The 22136-nt window shown below is 38.6% G+C and overlaps 1 protein-coding gene across 1 annotated transcript in view; it reads left to right on the top strand.

Moving 5' to 3' along the window:
* KCNH8 (potassium voltage-gated channel subfamily H member 8) overlaps positions 1 to 22136 on the top strand; it is a 392154-nt gene that overhangs the window by 155417 nt on the left and 214601 nt on the right. Inside the window, exon 3 of the mRNA XM_036850697.1 lies at positions 7663 to 7794. Within this exon, the coding sequence (XP_036706592.1) occupies positions 7663 to 7794 (132 nt within the window). The remainder of the gene's footprint in view (positions 1 to 7662; positions 7795 to 22136) is intronic.

The raw sequence follows: 22136 nt of genomic DNA, 5'->3' as shown, positions 1-22136 counted from the left end.
TACATGCATTAATGACTTTGGTAACTATGCCTAAAATCTGTGATAATGAAGCTTTTATGACTGCATCCTCGTTGACTCAAGGAGGGGATTAAAAGTGGCACCAGAGGTGGTTTTCAGATCCCATTGTCTCATTGGCTACTGAAGCAAATTTAAGAATTAGAGCCATGTGTACCTAAATGAGAGATATATTCCAATCTAGAACTAAAGTAGCTGAATCTGGTTTCAAATAGAGGTTCTACTCTTCTTCGGGGGTTGAGAGGGAAATTTGTTGATTATCCAAAGGCTTTATTTCACTTTATCTCTTATGACATTTTAAAGAGTATGTATCCTGATGTGCTATAGCATGGATAGAAAGATTAAATGAAAATGAAATCCAGTTTCTAAAACATTGTTCACAGAATACGCTCATTTCCAGAAGATTATAGTAAGGCAACATTGGAAATCAAACTCAGATTTGTGTTTAAATCCTGCTCTTTTTTTTTTTTTAATTAATTAATTTATTTATTTTTGGCTGTGTTGGGTCTTCGTTTCTGTGCGAGGGCTGTGGCGAGCGGGGGCCACTCTTCATCGCGGTGCGCGGGCCTCTCACTGTCGCTGCCTCTCCCGTTGCGGAGCACAGGCTCCAGATGCGCAGGCTCAGTAATTGTGGCTCACGGGCTTAGTTGCTCTGCGGCATGTGGGATCCTCCCAGACCAGGGCTCGAACCCGTGTCCCCTGCATTGGCAGGCAGATTCTCAACTACTGCGCCACCAGGGAAGCCCCTAAATCCTGCTCTTTGACACTCATTAGCTGTGTGACCCTGAAGAAAATACTACACATCTCAATTTCCACATTTGTAAAATGTGCTTCAGTTTCTGATAATGTTGGTCAAGGTGATCAATGAGAAGTTTAGATGGAATACATACAAAGCTTGTGACTCAGTGTCTAGCATATAATGGAAGCTTAATAAATGACAGCTATCCCTAGGTCCTTGCTGTGTGCATTACATTGTCAGGAATCCCTTATCTGTTTCTCATTGGACCATACGCAGTTATCTGGGCTCTTCCTCTAAACCTATCCTAGATGAATTTGTGGCTACCCATATGTGAAAAATTCTTTCAGTTATAGGTAAGAATTCTCTAAGTTTATCATCAAAATCTGTTTGGTTTTCTTAAAGCAAGTAATAACTCTATTGGTCAAAACTCCAGTAAATGATTTGTTGAGCAAGCATGTTGGAATTATTGACTAAAGCACATCTTGGAGATATTTTTTGGATCTCAAGTTCCCAAGCTCTTCTCATTCCAAATTATTAGAGATTTCTGAGAGATGCCAATATATACTCCTGGGAGAGGAATAAAGTACTTTCATTTAAGGAGAAAGGAAACTTGGAACAAAATGGAAAGAGGAAGAAAAAAAAAAACTGGGCACATTCAATTCAGCTAAGCATCAGTTGATTTGTATCTATGCCTCCTTTCTTCCTTTCCTTTTCCTTTTCTTTCTTTCCTTCTTTTTTTTTAGTTACCCTAACTTAACATGGAACTTTTCTTAGAGTTTGCAATGGAATATCTGTGAGAATTTAAATCATGGAGAATACACACAAAGTGGTCTCCCTAGAAATATGACCACATCACTCTTATCACCCAGTCCTGGACTCCTTTCATTTCTTATTCCAAATCTCTAGAGTTGCCAGAATCCCACTAAAAATTCCGTCATGCTTATTCTAGCAAAACTGAAAACAGGGATATGAGAAAAGGAAAAAAGAAGAAACTGTAATCCTACAATCCACCACTATGAATATTTTGTGTGTATTCTCCCACTCTATTTTTTTTTCTATAAAGAAACAAATTTAAAGCACATTGTTTTCTGAGAGCCTCATTTTTCATCAAACGTTGAAACGAGAGGTGTCCTTAGCCACTGCCCGCTCAGGGAGGTCTCCAGCTGGCTCACTTCATGTCCCACCAACCCGACTCTACCCTCCACTGCTGCACAAGATGTTGGGGCCCCAGTGCATTAGGATCCTGGGGCATTTGGAGGAGGGTGTCCACCCAAGGCAAATTCACTGGGAACTGAGCACAGATCTGAAACACGTATAGACTGCACTATAGATGGATGGTCCTTGGAAGAAGTGTTCTTTGCAGATAAAGTGAAGCCTTTACCTACTATTTCACCAAAGAATCCTTGCTTTCATCACTTAAAACAGTACAAACACCAGGAAGTGCTGGGGAGGCTGCGGTAGGGCTTATCTCCCACGCAGCTCTGGGTGCTTTCTGGGACTTCCCCCTCCTTTTTAATCTGATCCTTATTTTCGATCACCTCTTCACACGACCCTTCCCGTTCCCATTTACCTTTCTAGTTCCATGAAAATAGACTTTCCATATTGATAAAGAGTCTGGAATGCTATGCTAAATTTTAAGCAAGCTGTGATAAGCCATTGGGTATTTTTAATCAGGACACTCTATTTACACAGATTCTTGGAAGCAGCATGGGGAGAAAAGTAAAGGTAGGGAGAACACCTTTGAAGAATGGGTGAGAGAACAAGGCAGAAACAACTGTGATAAGTAGGAGGGGCAGCTACAGCTCTGCGCAGACTCGCTTGAGATGCTCATCAATGCCCTGCGCTTTCTGCTACAGATACGAGGGTCCCGTCATGCAGCCGCCATTAGCAGTGCCTTGTTTACACACCTGCAGCCCTTTGGCCACACCCTTCCCAATATTATATCCCCTGGACTAATTTCTAAAAATTGTCGAACCTGTCATCACACCATTGAGTACGTAGCACTGAGACAACGGTTGTAGAGAACAAGACCCATCAAATTTACTGTGAAATATGAGGAGCGCCTGAAAATGTTTAGGTCACGCGATACTGATGCTGTTAACACTCAAGATATTATATTATTGTAGCCATAATTTCAAAAACTGAAGGTCACACATATTTACCATTAAAAATCCAATCAATATCCTGCTTGATACGAGGGACATGCTAAGGGTCCCCATCCCACTTTCTGCTGTTGTGTTAAATTGGGAAACACAACCTGTGTCCCATCATGGCAACACAGCCAGTCACTAAAGAGAAGGGAACGACTCACAACTCAATATTCTTTATACCTCTACCTCCTTGTATTAAGTTATTAAACCATGAGCTCATACTAGAAACTTTTTCATTAGTGTTCGCTTATTGCAAAATATAATCTTTTAGGGGTATATGGAAAGCATATGTCTTATTTCCATTGTAAATATTAGCAAGTCAAATTCTCTTGCACCCTTGTTTCCCAATGAAGGAAAAGAAAGTACCAAAAATGGACACGTGGGACATTCCACCAGGTTTAAACTCTGCGTAATTATTTACGCGATTCCAAAAATACAGTTTACCATATAGGGTATAAACCCTGTATTCGCCCATGGAAATTAAAGGTGTTACTAGCTTAAATCTTGGCAGAGACTCATCTGTTTTAGCGTTCACCAACCCACACGGTAACTATGGCTGCTATATACAGAAGGAGTTAACATTGACACACAAGATCTGCCCTCTAACCCTGCTTTTAAGAATCCTTCCCGTCTCTGGATTGGAGGCTGAGGGGTTTTCTCCCTCCCTCCTTAACGCTAAGAGAGATTTATTGTACCAGGCCTGGGGCGCTGTTGACTGAAAGACATTGCATGATCATGACTGTACCCATGGGTAAGAGAGGAAGCAGCAGACCCTGGGTCATTGCTTTGAGTTATTACAGTCGTGCAAGGTTGAAGGTTTTGTCAGAGAGCCAGGGTGGAGAGGTTGAGGACAGCAGGGAAGGGAAGGCTAAGAGAGCAAAGTTAAGTGTGAAGGGTGTTGCTTTGAGCCTGATTGGTAGGTTTTAGCATCGATCCTCTTTTTCTGGAAGAAGAAGCAAGTGGCTTATGCTTTGCTTTCTAACTTTAGAGGTACCCAAAGCCATATTTGTAAGGAAGTTGGTGTGGATAAATATGAAGGGGCAGTTGAAGGAAGAAAGGAAGAGGGATAAAAGGAGGAACGGAGAAAGAAAGGAAGTAAAAGAGGAAGGAAAGGAGGAAGGAAGGAAGAAAGGGAGGGAGGAAGGAAGGAAGGAAAGAAGGAAGGAAGGAGGAGAGAGTGAGAGGAAGGAAGGAAGGAAAGGAAGAAGGAAGGAAGAAAAGGAGGAAGGAAGGAAAGAAAGAGGAAGGAAGGAAGAGAGGGAGGGAGGAAGGAAGGAAGGGAGGGAGGGAGGAAAAAAATAGGCCTATATGTCTCTTATGCTGTTTCCCTGATTCACTTTTTTGTCATCTATGTAATGGGGACGTTGACATTACCTTAGCTCATGACAACTCGTTACAAAATTTGAATTTAGAAGGACCCATATTAATGAAGTTTCTAATGAATTTATAAAATGTCAAAGATCACATCTCATTATAACTTGAAAGACAAATTTCAAAGTGATTTTTCAACTCTTCCAGAGCATGCTATGACATGACCCCCGTGCATCATGGCTGATTAGAGAATATTGTCATGTTGGCAGCTGTTTCCTTGGCTTTCACCTCATTTTGTGCTTTTGCTTTTCTTTAAAATACACTGGCATGTCTGTGAGGAGACTCTGTGGAGACAATAATGATGCTTGTCTGAGTGCAGAGATCGAATGATTTTCAGGAAAATTAATAGTCTCTGTTCTGATTTGGGTGATGTTCCGGCAAGGAAGTTGACAGAGAGATGTTTTAAAGTGTGAACCAAAATATTAGATTCATGCCATTCTCCAAGTCCCCACGATTACTATCTCTAGGGTGTGATTGATAGCTTGGCCTGATGGTTCTTTTTGTTCCTACCATAGCTACAGCATTAGGGAAGAAGGCTCCCAAGTTGAAATGGTAATCAGGCAAAAGTTGGAAGTAAGAGCCATTCTGCGATGAGGGGGAGAGCGGTGCTTGGCCAGGGATATGGCTCATTTATGAGGTTTCTTCATTAATCATAGACAATAACGTTGACTTATCATTTCATGTTTCTTGTGGTTACCATATCTACCCTGGACAGGAGGATGTGAGAACATTACAGTCGAGGGAATCTCGTTGCAGAAATGTTAACTGACTTCCTATGGTGACGTGGCTGGTTGATGTTGGAGCCCTGGTAATAAGCCATAGATTCTAGGTTTTCTGGAGCCTGGTGATGGGGTATTGAGATGGGATTGCTGTGGCATAGATATTTGGGAAGATGAATAAAAGGAAACCATGTGTCTGAGTCAAAAGAACAAGAAGGAAATCATGCCACTAAACAATTAGGAGGATGTGGGGGAACAGGTACATATTCAAGGCATACTTTATAAGTAGCAGCACATTACACATACATTTATTACATGTGTACTTAACCACACATTTTCAACAAAAGTACCCCAGCAGCTATAGTAAAATACGATTTTTATGTCAGATAGATGCTAAATACAAATCAGCTGCTCGTCTGGTGCTCAACTGAAGAAAAATGAGAGATTCCAAGGCTGGATGGATATATCGCTGTGTTGGAAAGTGTGAGATCTAACACAGTATATACAAAACAAGTTAAAACATCAAAGATATTTCTGACTCTGTGTTATTTTTGTCGTATACCCAGCTTTGAAATCAATTCCCAAATAAGATGGAAATTCAGATTTTTTCCCATCAAAGGAAAAGTGTAGGAAAATTATGTGTGGATAGATCAACAGTTTAGTTTTTAAGCAATAACTTTTTCATCAACTTCAAATTGGAATGCTTTTCAGTAGAAAATCTAGTACTGGAATTTTAATATATTTTTTAATGTGTATTTTGAAATATACAAAAACTTTTCAAAATATAAGCCTTAGGTTTGAACTTGAGTCTGTTAATGATATTTCTCATGGTTCTTTTGCTCAAAGAATAGAATTGAACTTGAGTATCACTTTTAAAATTAATTTTTATTGGAGTATAGTTGATTCACAATGTTGTGTTAGTTTCTGCTGTACAGCAAAGTGATTCAGTTTTACATGTACATATATCCACTTTTTTTAGATTCTTTTCCCATATAAGTCATTACAGAGCATTGAGTAGAGTTCCCTGTGCTATACAGTAGGTCCTTATTAGTTATTTATTTTATGTATAGTAGTGTGTATATGTCAATCTCAATCTCCCGATTTATCTCTCCCCCCCTTTACCCCTTGGTAACCATAAGTTTGTTTGCTACATCTGTGGCTTCTGTTTTGTAAATAAGTTCATTTGTACCATTTTTTTTAGATTCCCCGTATCAGTGATATCATATGATATTTGTCTTTCTCTGTCTGGCTTACTTCACTCAGTATGACAATCTCTAGGTCCATCAGTGTCACTGCAAATGGCATTATTTCATTCTTTTTTACGAGACTGAGTATCACTTTTAAGAATATGTTCTTGAAATAAAACATATACCCTGAAAAATACACACGAGTACAGAGTTTGATGACTTTCAAAACCTGAATACTCCTATGCAATCAACATAAAGGTCATGAAAGATATGGACCAGCATCGCAGAACACCCTGACCCGTGTCCCCTCCTAATCACAATCTCCCAAAGGTAACCACTAACCTGACCTCTTAAGCCCTAGATTTGTTTTGCCTGTGTTTGTACTTCATTTAAATGGATTCTACTCCTCTGTGTCTGGCTATTTTTTTTTTTTTTATAATGTTAACTTTTTTTTTTAACTTTTTTTTTAAAGGAATTCCTATATTTTTATTATTTATTTATTTATTTATTTATTTATTTATTTATTTATTTTTGGCTGTGTTGGGTCTTCGTTTCTGTGCGAGGGCTTTCTCTAGTTGCGGCAAGCGGGGGCCACCCTTCATCGCGGTGCGCGGGCCTCTCACTATCGCGGCCTCTCTTGTTGCGGAGCACAAGCTCCAGACGCGCAGGCTCAGTAGTTGTGGCTCACGGGCCTAGTTGCTCCGCGGCATGTGGGATCCTCCCAGACCAGGGCTCGAACCCGTGTCCCCTGCATTGGCAGGCAGATTCTCAACCACTGCGCCACCAGGGAAGCCCTGTCTGGCTATTTTTGCTCAACATTATGTTAGTGACATTCATCCATTCCCCTGTCGATTATTATATATCACTCGTTCGCATTACCATATAGTGTATTGTGATAATATATCTTGATACTGCCAAACAGTTTTTAAAGTACATGTGCTAACTGGCTAGGAGTCAGTAATGTAGGAGGGTTCAAATGACTTTGCATCATCCTTCCCAAAACTTGGTATTTTCCATCTTTTTTTCTTTTAGCCATTCTGGTGCACAAGCATTGATTTTTAAATTGACTAAATAAACCTCTAGCAAACTCATATCAAACAAAGGTCTTTATTTAGGAACCAGTGTGTGCTTCGGGCCGGGAAGGGGCAAAGTTTCATCAAGTGGAATGCTTCAACATCAATACATTCAAAGAAGAAATACAAATTTGAATGACATAAGCGGAAAGGTCTCAGCACAGACTAGTGGTTTTGTTTAAAATACTCCCTTATTTTCAGAGAAAGCACTTCATTTGGGAATAAAGAGATATGCATTAGAGGCTAGACATTTATGGAATCTGAAAACTGACATTTTTAAGATTTGGGGGGAGAACTTGTGGGATGGAAGAAAACAGTAAGGACTTTATTAACTATACCACAAATGATGTGATTTTCATAGAAAAAACACAAGGCAGTGGTTGATTTGTATTTTTATTACCGTTGCAGGGTCTCCATTTTGGTGCCTATTGGACATTGTCCCTATAAAGAATGAGAAAGGAGATGTGGTCCTTTTTCTGGCCTCATTCAAAGATATAACAGATACAAAAGTGAAGATTACTCCAGAAGATAAAAAAGAAGGTTTGTACTGTTTTCAGAAAACATTGACAGATGGAGTAACATTTTGAAATTGTTTATTCAAAAACTCTGATAGGAAAAAAAATGTGTTTTTAATAACAGCAACAGATAAATATTCATAACTCTTAGCAATCAGTATTTGGTGCCTATCCCCAAATCACAGAGACTCACATGAATTTGCATTTTCCTCTTTGTAATAAAAACTCACTTGATAGGGACCAGAAGTTTATACTCCTGTTTGAGGAGGATGAGGATGGGAAAACAATTTATCAGAATACACAGACTCACACCACCTTGTTTTATCAGGGAAGAATATACATTGATAGCAATAAGTGAAGTTAAAATGATGTGATTAAAAATACTGCTCTCAGTTTCATCTAATGTGCAGTAGTTCAGAACTTAGAAGTGCAAGATTTCATTTTATATCCAAAATCCAGAACTCAAGTTTAGTGCTTGTTAGAGTGGAACGTTGCAAATGCGTATCTGTATTTTGCAATAATAATTTGTTTTAAGACAAAGACAAGCTCTTCAATGATCTTTAAAGTATTCTAAGACTTTATATTGCTTACTTTATAGCTTCTGTCTATAGTTTATGAGGAAATACCCTGCATTCATGTAAGCAGACAAAAAGTAACACTGAAAAAAATGCCCATATTATTTCATTTAAACAAAAGTAGGATTAGATATTTTGGCGACCAGAGAAAAGGCAATTGTCATTGTAGGGATTTCCTGTATATTAAGTTCTTTATGAGAACCAGCTCTTTGATGTTTCAACAACTGTCTTTTTTAAAATGTGTGTGAGTGTTTTAAATACATTATGTCTTTTGAAATGACAACACAAATTGAGAACTATTTGGTGCCCCCCCCCACCTCCAACTTCTATCATTTGGAATGTTTGCAAATGCAGGACTGTTTTCTCACGTACTTGCATAACTAAACACTGTGGCATATTTTACATACAGGAGGGGCGAGCAGTCTTATACTTAAAGTTACTTGGATATTAGAGCACGTGTAATACCTGTCCAATGAGAGAAAAGTGTGGAAATTGGTGTGCGTGATTTTTGGTTTTGTTTTTTACTATTTTCTTTGCTGTTGCAGGAAAACAAAAGGTAAGTATGAACTGTATTTACTCAGAACACTTCTTATACCAAATGTAGGTTTTTTCCATACCAACAACCAGTTCTGCAACTCTCGGGACTCCAGCTGGGTGTCCTATAATTTAATCCAGGTCTGACACTAAGTACCTGGATTTAGTGTCAGAGTGCACAGGTATAAGGGCCCACCCTAACTGCAGATGCCGGTCACAAGTACGGGGTGCCTGGGGCCCACACACTTCTCCAGCTTGGCTACAATGTCGGGAATTTCACAACCCTCCCCATCCTTTTCAGATTTGATACTTTGCTACAACAGCTCACTGAACACAGAGGAACACTTCTGTTATTGTAAAGGCTCTAACTCTGGAACAGCCATAGAGAAGAGATGCCTAGGGCAGGTATAGGGAAGAGGGCCTGGGGCTGCTGTGGTTTCCCTGGGCGTGCCACCTTCCCGGCACCTGGATGTGTTCATCAGCTCTCCTGCTCAGGTGTTTAGTAGGAGTTTTCATGGAGGCTTCATTACATAGGCAAGATTGATTACATCACTGGCCATTAGTGATCAACTCATTCTTTAGTCCCTCTCCCCTCCCCAGAAGGTCAGGGAGTGGGGCTAAAAGTTCTGGCCCTCTAATCTTGCCCTGGTCTTTCTGGCAATGTGTTGCCCTGCCGAAGTAATCTAGGGCACCCTCCCCTTCCCCACCACCAAATATTTATTAGCACATAAAAGACACTCATCCCTCCAGAGATTCCAAGGGTTATAGGGTTGTGTGCCAGCAACAGAGACAAAGACCAGGTACATTTTTTATTATGCTACCATAAGAATTATTTGAATAACATTATTATTTATGTATTAAATATATATGTGTATATATTATGTATACTCATATGCATAGATAGATACATAAAACTATCTTTAGAAAGAAATATGGCTTTTTTTTTTTTTTTGCTTCAAAGCGGGCAGTTTAATCAACCTGACTTGCTTTGAACATGAAGATTATAACTAATGGTTTTATATAATTTAGGTCATCATCTTTGTCTTGTGTTTCTGGTGTCTGTAGATAGGGGTGAAATCCCCCTTTTGGAAGACTGCAATGGATAAAAGGAGTAAAAATATACTTATTCACTTGGGGTTTGAAAGAGCTCAGTACAAACACTCCTTTTCCCCACCCAAGTTCTGAGCCAACTGAGAAAGAAGTAAGAGTAAGGCAGATGGGACACCAACACATCACCTTTATTTCTGAAGAAACCGATAACAGAGAATGTGGCATATTATCAACAGCAAATGGGCTTCCTCCCAGTGAGCCCAGATTTAGGCAAAGTTACCTCGCAATTGGAGCTATACTGGGGCAGAGACAGAGCTCCCTCTGGTATAACTTAAAGCTTGGAGGACCGGAGCAGAACAGGTGCTTCCCAAAGGCAGCTGCTCCCTAAAGAGAGGAAAGAGCAAGGGCCACGCCATATATGCCAAGCTCAATCATATTAAATTCCTCCTCTTCCCCTGGGAAAGATTGAATAAAGGAGCAGTACAGAGGCCAGGTGTGTTACACTAGCAGAGCTGCTTTCCCAGGAAAGCTTGCACCTGCCTTTTGGGGGTAGAGGGCATGCATTTGAATACCCTATGGAACCAGTAACAATTATTCTAATCCAAGTTTCCATCATAAAAAAGAGTTTTACATTTCTATTTAAATAAATATATTAAACTATGCTTAATAATAGTCCCATTTTGTTTACGGAACATGTAAAATATGAAGACTATCTCTTGCAAGGTTTAAAGAAAGAAAAACAAAAAACTTTTAACATTAATTGTATAAGGCAGAATATGTTTTAGAAATTTTGAAATATTTGATAGTAAGTCTCTAAATCTTTTTATAGCTTTATGACTTTGTTCCTCAAATGATTATTATTTCATATAAAATTAAGTGTTATTTCTAATATATATTGAACACTCAAGAATATTTTCTTTTCTATTGCTAAGTTATAAATGTCCCACAAAACTATGTAGTATTTTAATAGAGGCAAAGTAACTATTGTAAGCCAGCATAGTTATAAAATGATCATAAAATACATATATATATTTCTCTCTTTTTTTTAACTTGCTCTTAATAGGGTAAAAATATCTTAAAATTCGCCAATTGATGGCATGTCTTGCAGGAAAGGCACACCTTAGCGTATGATATTTTTAGAACTTCAAGATGTGTTTGAAAACTCTTAAAATGTCTCTGTGTAATTGGAGCAGTATTGTATCTCAGCACTAGAAAACTCGAGGTGAGCATGTAGCCTGATGTGACCCGATATCAGATGTCATACGAATGTATCTCTGAAGATCATCTGAGTTGTAGAAATACGATTTGTGTTAATTAAATTAATTCCCTACCAAGGCTCATATGATGGACTTCGCTTAAGAGATATAAATTGTACTTCTTTTTTTAAAAAAATGCTTTAATCAGTAACGTCTACATTGTTCTGGGGTTTATTTGAAAGGAGGAAAAACATATTTTATAGAAAAAACTAGCAAGGTATGGGATACAGTGAACAGCATTGATGGAAGATTGGCATAAAATGCAAAGTACTGTTTGGACACTCAGTTTTCAGCTGCTGATCTGGGATGTTTTTGTGTGTGTGTGTGATTGAGAGAGAGAGAGAGAGACTTCAGCAGAAATCTGGTGATTTTAAGCACCTTTTAAATTCCTTCCATTTTTTTTTAAAGATTGATTGATTGATTGATTGATTAATTGATTGATTGATTGCTATGTTGGGTCTTCGTTTCTGTGCTAGGGCTTTCTCTAGTTGCGGCAAGTGGGGGCCACTCTTCATCGCTGTGCGCCGGCCTCTCACTATCGTGGCCTCTCTTGCTGCGGAGCACAGGTTCCAGACGCGCAGGCTCAGTAATTGTGGCTCACAGGCCTAATTGCTCCGTGGCACGTGGGATCTTCCCAGACCAGGGCTCGAACCCGTGTCCCCTGCATTGGCAGGCAGACTCTCAACCACTGCGCCACCAGGGAAGCCTCCTTCCATTTTTTGACACATATTTCATTTCCATTCTAAAAAAAGTGTGTAGACCAATAACTTCTATATGTGTGTCTAGCATTACTGAGTTAATTTAACATGAGACCCTATTTACCTCTTTCCCTATAGAAATATCGGTAAGAAATATATTAATTTAATTGTGGATTAATAATGAATTAAGCAACTCAATCTATATTCATTGAGCACCCATTCTGCCTTCCATATTGAATGATTGTTTGGAGATGTCAAAATGGGTACAGTATGCCTTGTTTGGATCATCTAAACCTTAGCTTAAACCCTGGTTCCACACGTTTTGGCTGTTAGGCCTCAGACAAGCTGCTTACCCTTTCGGAGACTAAGTTTCTTCACCTATAAAAAGGGGTAATCATACACGTCTACACTTACTTTAGGTATATAAGAGATAATATCCGCAAATCACGTGTCACAGAGCATACAGAATACACCCAAGAAGAAAAGAGTTGTGGTCATTGTTATATTCTACATGTTTTATAAAAATAGCTAGCTGTTTTTGAGTCTCTGCTTCATACTGATGATTACTTCATTTGCTTCTCATTATAACCCTATGAAATAGGAATTATTCCTATTCCTATTTACCAATGAATTTTAAGTAACTTGACAAAGTCAACATAGTGAAAAATGGTAGGACTAGGGTTTACGCTCGTACAGACTCCAGAGTGTACATTCCTTCTATTGGTGTTTTTTTTTCTCCAAAGAGCTCATGATCTTATAAAGGAAATGGATCCAGTATTTGCAATATACTATGTTCAGTGACAGTAGAGTGGCAGAAATGGTAAATTCTTCCCAGACAAGGTAAAAAGATAGCGTGGGGCCAGCAAGAATTGGAGCAGAGTCAAGGAGAACTTCACAGGGAAAATAATATTGAAGCAAAACTTGAAAGATGTGAGGAGTTTGATAAACTGAAAGGAAGGGATGTTAATTTCAGGAGATGAAATAACAAATAGCTGACCTTTGTTCAGAAGTAGTTTCTAAAAGTCAGGGTGTTGAATTTCAACTCTAGATAGGCAGGCATGGCTTAAAACGTAAAGATTTTATTATGTCTTTCTAAGGAGCTTAGATGGTGTGAGGATAGAGTTCAGAGTTATGACCGGTAGACCTTGACAGTGGAGATGAGGGAAAGGAAAGAGTTGATGAATTCCAAGTTTCTGGTTTGGGGACTGTTCTGGACTCACTGAAGCCCTAACCCCCAGGACCTCAGAATGTGACTGTATTTTGATATAAAGCCTTTGAAGAGGTAATTAAGGTAAAATGAGACCATTAGGGTAGAACTTAATCCAATCCAACTGGTGTCCTTAGAAGGAGGAGGTTTGGTCACAGAGAGACCGATACCAGGGTGCTCGTGCACAGAGGAAAGCCCACATGAAGAGAAGCGAGAGGGCAGAACTTCCTCTTTTAATTAAACAGATCTGCTTTTAGCTCAGGTAAGCAGGTTTTAAGTTCCAATTACTTAAGAATCAGCTTATGATGCTCCTCACAATTCACTTTCTAGCTACATACCATACCACCTTCTAAACCTTCTTGAAGTCTCTGGACAAGCCAAGCTGGTCTGTTCACGCTCAGCTAGTAAAACTCACACTCTCTTTCTCTCCATACCCTGGTCCTCAAATTTCCCCTCACCTGGAACATCTTTGTCACCCTGTTTACCATGAAAATCCCACATCTTTTCTTTATAGTCATCTTACCTGAACCACCTTAGGTCATAGTGAGGGTCCTTCCCTTAGACTGATCTGTGCCTTGCTGCTGACCTAACACGTCTGACTTGTTTTTCCCACACCAGTGAGGGCCTTAAACTTGGCATCCTGCTTCAGCTGCCTTTCACTTTCCTCCAGTACTTTACACGTAACAGACACTGAGTACAAACTTATTGATTAATTAATGTTACGAAAGGACCTTTACCTGTGTGACAGCACAGCTTCTTTTAAAAGTTTATTTTCCTCAGTTGCATGTGTCTCAATTTTCTAAACTTTTTTCACATGCTAATTTGGTTTTCTGCTCAAAGCAGTTGAGTAGAATAGTATGTGCCTTGTTTATTTCTTGTAGGGTGTCCCAGATTTGGCTTGAAATGATGGTTGACATTGGGTTATTCATGATGTGCCAACAACATTATCAGTTGCCTCAAAACTGGGGGATTTTGATGACCATTTCTAAAAAGTGGACACTTCAAATTTGCCTTGAGAATTTAGGGGTTGATGTGTGAAGGTTTCCACGTTATCTTCAGTGATAATACAGATCAGGAGTCAAATGCAATGGCGTTTCTTGGTAGTCTAGCTTTTGGCGAGCAGAGCAGGTTGGCATGATTAAGGACACTGGCAAAGCCTTAAATTGCTCCTGTCTTTTCCTGTTGCTAAGTGGCTTCGGAAGAAATAATAATAATGAATAGCTGCACTCAACAATGAGATATGAATTGCATTTAGCTACAAGAACCAGAAAACCTAACTAACATGAGCTTAACTAAATAAGGGCTTATTTTTCTTGTATCTCGAAGAGTCTGGAGCTTAGAAGCCCATAGTTGGAACAGCGAAACAGCAAGACTGGGGGCCCTGGGGCTCTTTTTGTCTTTCTGCTCTGCTGCCCTATTGTGCTGTTTGCCATCCTCATAGTTGTCACCTCGTGGTAGTATGATGCCTGCTGCAGAGTGCCTTTCATTTACTGATTCTTTGCTCTAAACCAGACAGATTACACAAGGATCCCACAACGTGGAGCAATGAGACTTAGAGAGAGTACGGGAGCTTCCCAAAATCTCAGTGCTGTGAAAAGCTGGAGACAGGATGGAAGCCCAGGCCTCTCTGGTCTCAGAGCTCTGATTCTCCCGTTATGCCCTGGGGCATCCTGTGAGACAGATGAGAGATTAGAAATGAGGTAGACACAAGGGTGGGCTTGTCTCAATTCCTCCCCAAAGTCCCACACATGATTGTCAGTTCTTTTTACCATACTCAATTTTTTTTTATTAAAAGAAATTATTTTAACTGAAGTATAGTTTATTTACAATGTTGTGTTAGTTTCAGGTGTACAGCTAAGTGAATCAGTTAAATGTATATGCATATATATACATATATATGTGTATATCTATTCTTTTCCACATTCTTTTCCATTATAGTTATTAAAAGATATTGAATATACTTCCCTGTGCTATGTAGTAGGTCCTTGATGTTTATCTATTTTATATATAGTAGTGCATGTATGTTAATCCCAAACTCCTTATTTATCCCTCCCCGCTTTCCCCTTAGGTAACCATGAATTTGTTTTCTATGTCTGTGAATCCATTTCTGTTTTGTAAATACATTCATTTGTATCATTTTTTAGATTCCACGTATAAATGATATTCTATGATATTTGTCTTTCTCTGTTTGACTTACTTCACTTAGTATGATCATCTCTAGGTCCATTCATCTTGCTGCAAATGGCATTATTTCATTCTTTTTTATGGCTGAGTAGTATTTCATTGTATCTATGTACCACATCTTCTTTATCCATTCATCTGTTGATGGACATTTAGGTTGCTCCCATGTCTTGGCTATTGTGAATAGTGCTGCTGTGAACATTGGGGTGCGTGTATCTTGTCAAATTAGAGTTTTAATCTTTTCCAGATATATGCCCAAGAGTTTTACCATTCTCATTTCTTATTCAAAGTCCTTACTATCCCAAGTGTATGAGGACCTGACACATTAGCATCACCTGAGAGCTCATTAAAAATGCAGAATCTCAGGCCCCACATCAGACCTCTGAATCAGAATCTGCATTCTGACAAGATCCTGTGCCATTCACTGGCACATCCAAGTTTGAGAAGCTTCATGCCGTACACATTCCTTAGAAAGGTTCTCCTGACCATCCAGTCTGAAGGGCCCATCTCCAGCCACTCTATCCCATCACCTTGTTCACTGTAGGCATAGCCTGTATGGCTATATGAAACACCTTTTTCAAAAGTTAGTTTATATTGTAATTGTTCTCCACTCCATTAAAATGTAAGCTTCATCTGGAAACAGGCTTTGCTTCTCTTGTTCAAGATCGTATCCCCAATCCAGAGTGTCTGACACTTAGTAAGTGCTCAATAAATGTTTGATTGATGGGTGGATGAATAAATGAATGCATAAATGAAGTCCAATTTAGGAGACTCTTCACAGATAGAAAAAAACATAGCATTCTTGCATTTCCAAAATAATCGTATCATAATTATCAAAGCTGCACATTCTGATGAATATATTTAGTTTAGGTCAAAGACCATGGGATGTGTATTTATCAAAGCCTGCTCCAAGCCTCTCAAAACGGGTTCTTACTCCTAGTGTGGAGTGGCCCTTTCACTTCAAGTAGAATCTCTGCCACTGATGAATTTTGTGTTCTTGTTGACTCTTCTGTTTGTCCTCCAGTTTCTGAGAATCTCAATTTGGTCACATTTTTGAAGATAGTGGAAGTCACTTCTTAAAAATACATATAAAAATGTTCTCTGTAGAAACAGACATTAAGCCACTGATCAGATATTAAGTCTAAGATGATTTTGACGTATTTTGAATATTTTAATTTTCAGTGGGGAGCATAGTAATAATGTTCCTTTCCCCTGCTGAAATATCCTGCCTGATTTTTTTTTCTTTGCATAATGAAGAAACACAGGCCCAAATCTTAATAAAGAGCAGTTGTCTGATGAAAGAACTGTTGTAAAAATTGATACTTTTTCTGAGGAGATAGATTTCTGCCTTCAGGAGATCTAGACCAACTTTTTGTCAAATATGTGATGAAACTGGGAATGAAGAGCTCAGGTCGATCCTCAAAGTGATTGAAGAATTTTAATCACATACATATTACCTATATTTTTTAAAGCTGTGGGTTGTTTTTTACATATTCACCAATATGATTCTCTCCTAGAATCTTCTAAAGGCAAATAGTATAAGGCAGAGTTCATAAACAAAGTTGCCTTTGGACACCATGGGATAACGTGATGAATGAAATGCTGTGATAGACCATGGTGGGAACCTAGGCATAACACACATGGTACGCTTCACTACGTCATTCTATTTTAAAGAAAAATTTTAAATATTCTGCAGCCAATTGAAATATACCTGTGGACTGAATTTGTTCTATTGGTCAGTAGTTTATGCCCCTTGGATGAAATTATCAAACGAATTTCTTATCAGTCATATTTTTATAAAAGGTATTTCTAGTTTTATAACTTTGGGGATGGAGACATATTTTTTAACCCTTTTTTGGTGAATTTAACATTTAAAAATGTTTTCAGGTTGAAAAGCCAATTAATTGAAACACCGGACAAATATGTATTAAGAGGATTAGTAAGTTCAGGTAGAGAGTTTAAAAAGCTGTATAAGTTGACTTCCTGGTTGGGTATACATTCTTAGTGAGGTCTCCATGTCTGGCAGAATTCACTAGACATTGGTATTAGGGAATGTTCCCAATTCCAGGATTATAGCTATCATGCTGCTGTTAGGAATGATGGTAGCATCACTTGGGAGAGACTGGAAACCGTGGACCAAAAGGTTTGCAGGTACCTGAGTCTCAGCCTTCAGCATCTTGTGGAGAGACATACTTGGGACTGTGGATTTATGCTTCAGGGGATGGTAGGGGAGTGCTTTCCCTTTTTGCTTTTCTTTTTATATTGATTAGTGTGTTAATGGCTTTGCCAGTGTGAGAAAGACTATTTGGTGCCGAGAGCTTAGATGCCAGCTACCTAGAGAAGTGCTGAGAAACTCTGGGTGCCCTGAAGAGGAGAGATTGGGTGCCCAGTTTCAAGGGAGTTTGAGTTTAGTTTCTGTCCCTCACATCAGTGAAAATGAGCTTACCATCCCATCTAGCTTGTTTTTATACAGGAAGACTTTTCAGGAACCACCATCAAGCAATCCTGTTTATCTTTACAGTGGGTCTCCCCCAAATTCCATGAGGCTTTTAAAGTATTTATTTGACACACTATGTGGGGAATGATTTGACTCCTAGACAGCACAGAAGTTTCACTGGATAAGTGTCTCCTGAAATGTTTGGATAATTGCTTCAGTCTCTTAAAATTATATGGTAACCAGTTTAATTTGATCTACTTTAAAAATACATCTTTCAGTTCCTGAGGAAAATGTATACACACATAATTTGGCAACTCCTCCTCAACGTGGAGAATGAAATTTTTGCCCGTGTATTGGCATTTCATAGCAGACATTCATATTAAAGGTGTTTATGCAAGATGAGATGAATATCTATTAACTAGAAAGCTGCTAAAATGACATTATATTGAGGAGAAACTCTGGAGGGTGTAAATGGTGCTTAGGAGCACATTGGATTGTGCCCTTTTTTCCATATGTTCCTTTCCCCTTCTCAACTATGAGCTCTGTGAAGGCAGAGGCCATGTCTGATTCACTTTTGAGCCCCAGAATGAAAGCTAGGGTGTAACACATGGAAGACGGAACTGATTGGCATTGAGAGGTGCAGAGCCTTGTGGCTACTTGGAATCTGTCTAGAGTGATTTTTTTTTTCTTCAAAACTTGAGGAGAAGAACACAGAAAGAGTTTTTGAGCTGAGGAACGCCAGTGATAATCTGAGATTTAGGGGTGTGTGGTGATTGTTAGGGTATGAGAGATCGTAAGGGATGGGATGAAATAAAGTGACAGAAAGCATAGAGATGGTAAAAGTATTGAAAATAGCAACTTCTACTAACTGTAAATAAAGAAAATTACTGATTCTTTTATAAAAATTAGAAATGGGATATACCAAGTATATAGACACAAAATATATTATTCATTAATACAACCTTAGTGCAAAAATGGGTAAATAAGCCTATTCGAGGAAACATGAAAGCAAGCATGGTATAGTACAGGATGATATAGACACGGAGAGGGTTGATCTCTCAAGAAAGTGGTTTACAATAATGTGATCACTAAGAAAGGTACTCAGGAGTGTCAAAAAGAAGCTGAGATACCCAGGATAGAAGGGAAGAATAAGGCAGAACCCTGAGTCACATTGGAGCATAGTATTAAGAAGTAGCCATCAGAATGGCTAAGAGTCATAATTTTGTTTGATTTTTCAAGTACATGATCTCTGACCTGTTTAGGGTGCCTTAGGTATGAGCTGAAAGAAGTAATTAAGTGATGGACCCAAAATGCGACTCCAGCTATATTTCATCTTGCAATAGAATTTCAGCGAAACCTAAAGGATAGACTGATGAGATTCAGATGAACAAATTATTTAATAACTTATTTACGTACATTGCAACAGAAGTGCAGAAAATCAAGCCATACCACTGGGTGATGACTTCCTGAGTTGATAGTCTAGCTTTGTGTTGAAAAGAGGGATTGATTAGCTAAATTAAAGTTACAGTAAAAATTATCTGAATAGAACTTCAGATTCTATTATCAGTTCTGTTATCTGAATAGAACTTCAGATAAGCCCCAAACCTTGATCTATTGAGGGTAGGGTGCCCTGGAAAGTTGGCTTTTAATTCTCTAGTCTAACTGCAAAGATCTTAGGAATATGCTGGTTACCAGTGAATAGGAAGGGACTAGAGGGTATCTAAAAATTCATACATAACCAAAAAACAGGAAAATGGTGAAGGCAGGTTCCCAAAGGCCTGACGATATCCTCTCTTTAGACAGATGGTCTCATTGGCAGCAGTGGGACGATATGAGAACTTGAAAGCCAAGAGTACTTATCAAACTGCATGCATGCTGCTGGCTGACCATTTCATGCTGTGTAGCCATGTCTAGATTTATAGATGACAGCTTTATCCATTACCTGCTTTAAAGGATTGCATGTCTTTTGCTGGTGTCTGGTGGTGTCTTTCCATAGTGACTATCGCACTTGTGCAATCACGCATCATCGTTAGAGTCAAAAGATATACTATTAATTTGTGAGGAAAATAAATAATAGTGGTGAAAAAAAACTCGAATGAATCTGATAATCTAGACAAGCATGGTAAATAAGAGTTACTATATGACCAAATGTCATGTGATTGGTAATAGCTACCTAGAATTTTATGTTGAAAAGCTTTTTGAGGTGGCATCTTGTCACCTCAAAAGGGCAACTATAATCAATTATCGACCTCTTCCAAGGTCACAGTGAATCGAATAGAAGGTAATAGTCACAAGCAAGCCACGTGTTTGCCATACATGCTGTTGAGGAAAGCATTAGCATTTCTATAACAAGTAGAAAATTGGAGACCTCAACCCTCTCTTGTAGGGTTAAATCACTGATACGAAATAGTCTTTCATATATTTTTGAAATGAAAATAATTCATCCATTGTGGTTTGTTGTTGAGTTCTCAAGAACCTATTGTTATAAAGAAATCAATTATAAGATTAAGAAGCATATAATGAGCTAGAGGTGCAGAGGAGAGATCCTAATACAGAATATCTAAAAATGCTGCATAAAATTAAAAAATTTATAATATGGCTGTGCTAGTGGTAAAGTAAGGGAGAACATTAGATTTGAGGAACAAAAAGGAAGTATGAATAAGAGGAGTATGTTGGAGTAGGTGAGGGAAGAAAGACAAAGCCTAGGTCCTCAACAGAGCAGGAGATCAGATTGAAGTCATCAGCACGAGTCTGGGACAATGAAAGACATTGTCAGTGTCACCTGGAACAGGGGCTGAGAGGTCCCAAAGAAGAAGACTTGCTTATTTTAACCTTGGTTCCGGGAAGAACATGACAAAAGAAAAAGACTGGTTTTCGTAAGCATTCCTAATCTGAACCTTACCTTCATTTAGGTTTGGCGTCTGGATTCGCAATATCTGTTGGATGTCGAGTAATTCTAGCTGAAAATTTTATTTAAAGTGATTCTGATCATTGACGCTGATTCTGATCAGTGTCTGATTCCCCAGACGCATTGGAAAATAAAATGCAAAACTTTTCTTATTGGGCATTTTTAATTGAAGTTCTACAAGAATCCTCAGAGATATAACGTTCCAAGGGACATGAGTATATGATAAAAATCATGCATGCTGTGAGGTAAGGTACCACAAGCAAGAATCATCAGAAAAAAAAAAGAAATTACAAAATTGAATCTTCAAGGACAAGAAGATATTGAAGATATTGGAATTATTAAAAATATAAGTCTACTTAATTTATTTAGAGAACATTTTAAACAAGTTTAAAAAAATGATGGAGGGACAAAGACAATTAAAATTAACCAGGTAGATTTGAAAAAAAACCTGTCGACTGAAAAACAAAGAGTTGTGATTTAAGTTTTATCTGGGGCAAAATGAGGACTATAGCCTGGGAGACAGCGTCTCAGATAGCTCTGAGAAACTGCTCCTAAATGGTAGGGGGAAGGGCAGTGTTATATATGATGTTAGTGAAGGGGGCACGTGCACTGGAGCACACATGATGGCAGAGGCTGGCGGCCAGTCATGAGGAGCAGATGTCACTGTTAATTATTTTAGTGCTTTTCTAGATACGAGGAGATGCAAGAATTGGGCTCATAATGTCTTCTCCTGAGAATATCTATCTGAAGACTTGTTCTGCCAGTTTTTCTCAGAGCACGGAGGGCCTCTTTCCTGATCTCCACCCTGAACGCCTTTCAGGGTGTGTTGAAGTCCGTGGCTGCAGTGGCTAGTGACCTCATCCTTGTAGAGGCAGATGGCAAGTGCCACCTTTTTTGTTGGCAGAACCAAGGAGAACTTCTATAAATGAGAAAGAGGATAATTAAAAATAAAGACTCAATGAACAGGATAAACAGCAGACTGTTCATAGAATTAGAAAGAATTAGTGAATTAGAAAAGTAAATCCATGCAATGTATTACAGACACGTACAAAAAAATGTTCAAGAGAAATAGTGGTTAAAGAAAAACAATCCAAAATATATGGAATTTTAGAAGAAGAGAATAGAACGGTAGAGAATAAACTGTTGAGGATTTTTCAGAATTTATAAAATTCAATACTCAGATTCAGAAAGCCCAACACTTCTGAAAGTTCGGTATAAATGTAAGCAAACCAAGACTCGGAAATGTGAAACTAAAGAACACTACATACAAAGAGAATGTCTTAAAATCAGGCTTATGGAAATGACTTTATCTGCAAATGAAAGCCCATTTGACTGACAGCTCCGCTCTCAAAGGCAACAGTAAAAGCTGGAAGACAGTGGAATACTATCTTCAAAATGTTGATAAGAGTCGGTGACAACTAGAATGTTTTATCCACTGGAACTCTTGAAAAAAATAGAGATAAGATACAGAAACTTTATTCAAAAATGTAGATCATTCACTAACCAAAATTTCACTATTAG

Source organism: Balaenoptera musculus, chromosome 4, assembly GCF_009873245.2.
Source record: "Balaenoptera musculus isolate JJ_BM4_2016_0621 chromosome 4, mBalMus1.pri.v3, whole genome shotgun sequence".
In the NCBI taxonomy this organism is placed as follows: Eukaryota; Metazoa; Chordata; class Mammalia; order Artiodactyla; family Balaenopteridae; genus Balaenoptera; species Balaenoptera musculus.
Note: the sequence above shows the minus strand (reverse complement) of the source record. Positions and strands in the feature narration are given on the sequence as shown.